Here is an 8,128-nt window from a genome sequence, read left to right as displayed (position 1 = left end):
AGAGGAGGAACAAAAGCAGCAGTCCCAACTAAGCATGTGATTCTCAGCCATATGCTTTAAGTAAATGATTATGCCCCTGCAGATATCCCTCTGTTGATTTTAATAAAGTATATCCAACCTCAAACAAAGCCCACCCTTCACTTTATTTTCATAATGCATTTCATAAGATATTGGTGTCATCTCAAAAAACTAAAAATTAATAAAATTAAAAGAGGAAGTTTTAAATGACTCATACAAAGTATTTCCTAGGAAAATAATGTAGCTAGCTGTGAAATTGTCTCTCCAAACATACCAAGAGAAATTTAGCTTTCAATTTGATTAAACTATGGTCTTTGTGCTAGACTGGAGCCCCCAAATCACGTAGGCCATATATTCATATTTCTACTGCCACCTAGCGTATATTTGGATTTCCTTCATCTAAGAAAATATTTACAACTGAAATTACACTGAAATTTTTAAGATGAAACTAAATCACCAGTAGCATTTCATGCTCAAGATACAAACTCTACACATAATATGTTCAAACCTCAATGCTGTGTTTTTAAAGGAAACCATTATTTCTATCTTCCATCCACTTTAAAGAGGTCTCTAGTATATGAAAGATTAATTATGTACATAGGAAATCCAGATATACAACTGTCACCAAGTGAAATGCATTCCTTTTAGTATATTTCACTAAAACTGTATTACTCATTAAACATACTATTTTCAAATATCTCCAAAAGCTCCTTATTTCAAAGAGAAACAATGACTGTGATTTCTCTCAGTTAAATTTAGACATACTGCTAAACACCTGTATTTGAGCTGGTCACCCAAGATTACCTCTATGGTCAATGGGAAAAAGGAGGCACCTTCAGAGAACAAATCATTTACTTATATTTCCAAATTGTCTGAATAATTGTAATGACTATAAGCTTTAAACCTCTATTTACTTGAATATTCAAGAATCACATTGATCAGTGCAGTTGGAGAACAGTTATAAAAATTTATAAGTCAAGAACATGAAATTTAACACTGCGTTAAACACTGCTGGTCTGCAGAGGAGGAGATACAAGTAAGGAATTTATTGTAAAACTTAATTATGCTTCAAACAGTAGGCAGGGAGAGAGAAAAACTAGAGAAGGTATCTTAAATATTACTGGCTTTGTGCATAGCTTGGAAGAGTGAATAAGGAAAAGTTCTGAGAAAAGGTTAAAGTACACTCAAGCTCCACATTTCAGTCACCATCCTGAAGGCAAAATACCAGGCAGTTCTTAATGCCCTCGTGCAAACTGTTTTGTTCATAACAGCATTTCCAGCTGGTGAAAACACTACAACTGTCTCTGAACCCAGCTGACTAAATTCTGAGCAAAGCTACCTCCATTTTGTGTGTACTATTTTCCCAGAATCAAGTTCTGGAATAACAGAGACCTTGCCACATTGAGGAAAGCAGGGATAAGAGAAACAACAAATACCCAAAAGCAGTAAGAAACCTGGAGAGGCATGAAACATTAGGAACGAAAAAAGCATGGATGGAATTATTTCCCTCGAGTTCTACCTGCACATCTGTTGAACATTTTGTGTTCGAGGAGACTAGACTTAACCAGCTCAGCATAACTCAGGGCAATGTATTATAACACATCTCAAGTGTCTAGATGACATTGTAGTGGCTTGTAGTAAACCTTAAAAGGTCATTTATACTTTTAAATACCTCATATTTGAACTGCCTGCTCTGCCTGCCTGTAACTCTTGCATATGTTACCAAGTTTCTTAAAATACTATTACTTCAGTTTAATTAAGATCAATCATCTTCCCCTGGTTCCTCTTGAAAAAGAAAATAAACAGAAAGCAAGTAGTTCTGCATTTTATGTGAGGTGCGGATGAAATACCAGGAAAAACTCCATCATTAGAATTGCTGCACTGTAGTGGTATAGACCATCCAGAGAGACTGGGGAATCCCCATCCCTCTTCAAGGCCCCCTAAGTAGACATGGCCACGGCTAACTTGATGTACCATTGGCAACAAGACTAGATGATCTCCAACACCTCCCTCTAACTTACATGTCTGTGATTTAATTCCTCCTTTCCCTGGTGTATTTGAAACATGAAGAACCATAGAAAGATGAGGGTGGTGTTGCAGTGGAACTGTTTATTGCTAAAATTCTCTCTATTGCCTGTTGCTTAGAAAGAGGTTGGCATGGTAAAAAAAACCAAACAAGTATGTTTGTGAAGAGAGGAACAAAAGTATTTTTCTTCTTGTTTTCTTGTCCTGAGTACAGCATAGCACAGTAGGGCTAGAAATACTGGTTTCTTCCAGTTACAGGAGGAAATATTTTAAAAGATGGAGCACTGAAAAATTTCAAGCGTAGTTAGTGCCACTAAAGCATGTTACTGCTGGTAGTAACCTGACACTAGTTTTGCCTGGATAAATTATGTCTCTGTCCAGATGGTGAGGTCTATTCTTCCTCACCACAACAAAAAACTCTGTAGTTGTTGAGACAGACAGGAGGGGCAGTAAAAAAGGAAAAAAACCCAACATATGTAACAACAGAACTTGATAACTTGACTTTAACACTGTCTGATCTATTACATTATGACATTAATTCTGAAAATAAGCTGCAAAAGAGATCCTAATTATTATTTAATTTACAAATATAAAAATCTAGTACATTACAGTAAAATCAGTTTTGTTGGAACTATAGACACTGTTCTGTCTCAAGTAATATAATATACTTCACGTTTATTTGAGAGCAAGATATTCTACAGATAATGTGATGTTAATAGAAAACTAAACACAGCAACCTGATTCTTAAAATTCTGATATAAGGCCAGAAAATATACCACAAAAGTCCAAAACTTCATTAATGCAAATGACAAAGTCAGAGCCCTTTCACTACTACAGAGCAGCTAAGCCAGAACCCTGTAAGCTGCTACAAGTGTTACAGCTGTGAAAAAATGCAGACATTAGGTTAAGTGACATCTGTCAAAGTTAACTGATAAATAATATCGTGACATTCAACTATCAAAATTTCCTTTATATGCCTTTTCAGTATTGGTAATGAGATGCTTCCTAGCTTTAGTTTAATTTTAGCCTGAACTCATTAACACTTTTCCAGAGCTTCTCAACGACTGAGGAAACACAAAAGCAAAAGTATCTGGAAAATTGCTTTAGAGAATACTCACACCTTTGCCAAGCAGCTGAGCAGCAGAGGTCTGGAAAAGTTGACCTGAAAAGAAAGCAGCTGAACCCTGCAGCTATAAGCTACCGTATGTTTACCACATCTTATAACTGGGTACTATTTGAATGGGTCTTGAAGCGAACTGTTGATGCAGCCAGAGTGGTTTAAATCTGCTGGCAAATGCTGTGACTAAGTTTGTTCCAGCACTGACCACCTATACTGAAGGCTGCTACTGGGAAACTTAATTTCCTTCATTTACCTTACAACGAATATGACAGTCTAGCAGAGAAGTTGATGAAGCTTGTCACACATGCAGATGCCCTGCTCTTGTTCTGACCAAAATGCTAAGTATTTTGCATCACCTCCACATCCAACTAGACAAGAAACCCAGACACATGAAAATACTTAATGATGGATTATATCACGGTTCCTTACATCCACCAAAATACTTTCAATCTTCATACTACTGTTATTGCATACACACACACAAACCCCTCAATATCCACAAATCTCAATGGTTTAAAAGTCTGAGAAAAAAAACAAGTGTCATGACAGCAGTATTTGCATTTTATTTGAACAAAAAACGGGTAATGATGAATTTCTATAGGACTCTATTAGCATATAGCAGCAACCAAAAATTTCCTGGATTTATATCAGATACAGGTCTTGGACACTAGATTAACTAGAGAATACCAAAGAAGAAATAAAAGTACAGGTAATCACCATGCAGAAGGTATCGAGCTCTACCAAGGGCAGTCATAAACACATCCCCGGGGTTTTAGCGTAGAATCATAATTGTTGGACGAGACAACGGTCTTGTCTAAGGCATAGTACTGTTTACTTATTTAGCATGGCTTTCAGACAACCTGACAAACAAGGATTTTCCAAATACTGATAGAATATTTGACATTTCACTCTGGTTTCCTAATTCCCAATACTGCCAAGGGTTGCTGGTAGAAGGTTTGACAATAAAGTAGCTGCAGAATTAAATTATCAGAAAAATCAGACTACACAGACCTACTATTCTATAGTGACATAAAACATGCTACTAGCTTAGAAAGGCTTTCTAAACTTCGACAGACATCAAGATCTTCTCACAATACATAAAGGTCTTGGAAAGAGGGACAACTTGTTACAATCAAGAATTTGACTTTCAGTAATAACGCCACCTTGTCCTGCTTATAATAATATATTTTGAGTAGTATCCTAAAGCTCACTAAAGATTCAGATATCTTCTGCAACAGTTTGACATGTTGCTTCAGCATAAATCAGAATATTGCCTATGTTTAGTTTAAATCATGTGTAGAGTACAGACCTACACAAGAAGCATGAAAGGAATGTACCAAGATAAATTTGACATCAGCTAGCCTAGTAACCTTAATGTGGATTCTTAAGGTATCATCACTTCCCAAGTATTATACATAACAAAAAGCTCTCCAGTATACATAGAACACATTTAACCATAAATGTTTGACAGATAGTGTTGACAAAAGGTCTGGTTTCCTATATTAGAGTAGTTACTGCACTCACCTCAACTGACTGAAGTTTTTCATCATGGAGGTGAGGTGACCTTGGGTAAATATCAAGAAGATGAGGAGGATCGTCAACATGTGTTCTTCTAATATGGTGTTTAAGAACTTCTTTATAATCACATGAATCGAAGTTGGTTTTCCATAGTAATACCTGTAAGAAGCCATCATCTCAGTAACTGCTTGAAGCTTATTCAATACCTAAAATATAACTATTCAGTGAAGTCTGTAATTACTAACAGATCACATCAGAATGAGCCTGCTGTTATCACTTAGTCTGATCTCTGCTACAACACAGGCACTTCCCCAGTGCATCTTGTACTTCAAGTCTAATAGATGTGGTTCAGTCTACTTAAATAAAAAAAAAATCTAAAAAAAGATTATAGAACAAAGCAAACTTCGGTCCCACTGGCCTGTACTAAGTTATTTTTCTGCCAAGTCAAGGGGTCATATACTATCAAATTTCTGTCCCCTATAAAGGCTTGCAGGTCAAATGAGAAAGTTTGAGGGGATAAGAGAAAGGACAGAGTTTCACAGACCTTTAAAGCACCTGGTTCCAGTGTTTTAGCAACAGGAATCTGTTTTCTGAACCTTCTCCAATTACATTCAAGGCAGAAACAATATACAACAGCCACACCATGGCCAAATGCAGGAGTAAAGTAGTAGAACGCAGAGGTAAGACCACAGAAGACAGTCTATCCAGCCTTACGGATAGACCAGGAAACCAAATCATAACACACAATGCTGCTCTCTCCTGTCACAAAACAATTGTATAGGTACATAATTTAATTAAGTTTACCACAAGTTTACATGACTTGTGTTATCTTTGTTACTTTAAGTGCTAAGGGAAAAAAGAAAAAAAAGGAAGCTCATAACACTTAGAAGATGGCAGTTTCCAGAAATCCAATGTTGATTTTTATAGCTGCTTCCTAAATTAGAGGAAAAAAAGATGGGACTCAGATCTGACTTAAAATTACTTGACTGTCCAGTCAAAAATATTTTTGACAACCATTAGAAGTATTTTTTCCAAAAATTATACATAAGCAGCACAAATCACAGATTTGTTCACAGGAATTTCAAGCAGACTAAATCATATTTTTAATTATTCTTAAGTAGCTGCATTGTTACAAGTTAATTTCAGGCTCAACATCCTTCATGACTGTTGAGTGGAAGACCCTAAATACACACTGGGAGATACAGTGCACCAATAAAGATGGATGCAAACTAACTCCATGCTGCTGCAGCTTAATTGTTACAGATAACAAAACTAGTAGGAGTAAAACCAGCATGGAAACATCTGTATATGCCATGAGTATCTCAATTGTAATGCAAACAATGTAAAAGCAACTACGCACAACCTTAGAAAAACAGTTATTCCATAAGGAAGTACTTCCCTTTACATCAAGGCAGTCATCTGGACACAATGAGTTCTCTTCTATACAGCAAGAACTGAATTAACAGCACAGGCTACTACCTTCTAAGGGAATAGGTATAACTTTGCTCTTTCACTTAAAAGTAAGAGTAAAATGTCTTGTGTCTTCCATGGAAGCAGGCAAATGAAATGAACATGAACTTCAGAACTCCACCTGTTTGGGTTTTTTGACTGAGAAATGACACAAACGGAAAAAAAAAAATAAGCATCCAGTGCTTGTTTCAAATACTTAATGTGCTTCTGAGCAAAGCTTTCAGCTGGCTCTGCACCAACCTGAAAGAAACTTGAAACTAGAAGCAGAGATACTGGTTTTCCTTCTTTGATGGAGGAAAAACAGATTTTATCTGTTGTTTAAAAATGTAATAGTCTTGAAATAATATGTGTGTAGAGCAAGCAGTCTGTGGCAAACGTAACAACGAATCAGCTGCCTTCAACTCATGCTGTGGACAGACAGTATCTTTTGGACAGTGCACGAGGGATAGAAGATGATACTTTTATGACCAGCCTCTGTTCATCAGCTTGACATTGCCAATCTGCCAACAGAACTTTTCAAATAAATACACCCTGCATTTACAGAAAACCAACTTAATTGTAGTACAGCGAGTTGAGAAGAGGTCCCACAACTATTGCCCTGGTAGACCTGGAAGAGGACTGTGGACAGGTCAGCAAAAAAGGATGTTTGTGGAGTACATGTGTATACCCACCAACAGAAAATGGACGTTGAGGAATAAAGTTCTTATGTTTACTATACATAAAGATATATACACAGGCAGCTACCACACAATGGTTAGTACTGCACAATTTAAAGCTTACAATACAAAAGTAAACGTTACAGCAAAATAGGTAGACCCCTCCCACCAGAACATTCACAAGAAAAAGGGAAAAAAAAAAAACTTCCAACAGATAAAAACATGCCCTCCTGTAAAGTAAAGGAAGGATTAATTACTAAAACTACTATGACTAATTTTTTTTATTCAAGGTTTACATAAGAAAGCACTTCCTGATGAAACTGGATCTTCCCTCTCATACATTCAGCATGAAACCACTATACCAAACTGCTGAGGAGCAGGACTCATCTTACAGATTTTGCACCATAATACCCACTCACTCCCCGATCCCATGTGCCACCAGCTCTAAAGCATGGAGTCAGAGCAGGAAAAAGGCAATAACATGACTGCATTGAACTTGTATGTCACTCAGGGGGGCCAAATTCAAAGGAACCTTGCAATAAGACAGACATTCCCAGGGTATGCTGGCATTTATTTGGGAGGTTGAGTTAGGCTTCATACTGTAGATCCTTTCCATCATCACAGCTTGCTAGATGAATCTTCTGTCGTGTGACCTAGCTTAATACTTGTGCTTCACTTCCTCTCAAGTTAAGTACAATACACCAACTGTCATAAAACTAAAAAGAAAGTACTCATGAAAAGTTAGGTCAACAATTCAGGATTACCTGGGAATCATAGAATGGTTTAGGTTGGAAAGGACCTTGAAGATCATCGAGTTCCAACCCCCCTGCCTTGGGCAGGGACACCTCCCAGAAGACCAGGTTGCCCAAGGGCACATCCAGCCTGGCCTTGAAGACCTCCAGGGATGGGGCCTCAACAACCTCTCTGGGCAACCTGTTCCAGTGCCTTACAACCCTCAAAGTGAAAAACTTCTTCCTAATGTTTAATCTAAACCTGCCCTCTTCCAATTTAAAGCCATTCCCCCTCGTCCTATCGCTACATGCGCTAGCAAAAAGTCCTTCCCCAATTCTCCTGTAGGCCCCCTTTAGGTACTGGAAGGCCTCAATAAGATCTCTCCAGAGCCTTCTCTTCTCCAGGCTGAACAGCCCCAACTCTCTCAGTCTGTCCTCATAGGAGACGTGCTCCAGCCCTCGGATCATCTTCGTGGCTCTCCTCTGGACATGCTTCAGCAGGTCCGTGTCCTTCTTGTGTTGGGGACTCCAGAGCTGGACACAGTACTCCAGGTGGGGTCTCACGAGAGTGGAGTAGAGGGGCAGAATCA

At 37.9% G+C, this 8,128-nt stretch overlaps 1 protein-coding gene across 1 annotated transcript in view; it reads right to left on the bottom strand.

The window, feature by feature from the left end:
- POC1B (POC1 centriolar protein B) overlaps positions 1-8,128 on the bottom strand; it is a 49,563-nt gene that overhangs the window by 32,633 nt on the left and 8,802 nt on the right. The window contains exon 7 of the mRNA XM_009882615.1: positions 4,688-4,840. Coding sequence (XP_009880917.1) covers positions 4,688-4,840 — 153 coding nt within the window. The remainder of the gene's footprint in view (positions 1-4,687; positions 4,841-8,128) is intronic.

Source organism: Charadrius vociferus, unplaced genomic scaffold, assembly GCF_000708025.1.
Source record: "Charadrius vociferus isolate BGI_N301 unplaced genomic scaffold, ASM70802v2 scaffold72, whole genome shotgun sequence".
NCBI classification, from domain to species: domain Eukaryota; kingdom Metazoa; phylum Chordata; class Aves; order Charadriiformes; family Charadriidae; genus Charadrius; species Charadrius vociferus.
This window is presented reverse-complemented; position numbering and strand designations above follow the sequence as displayed.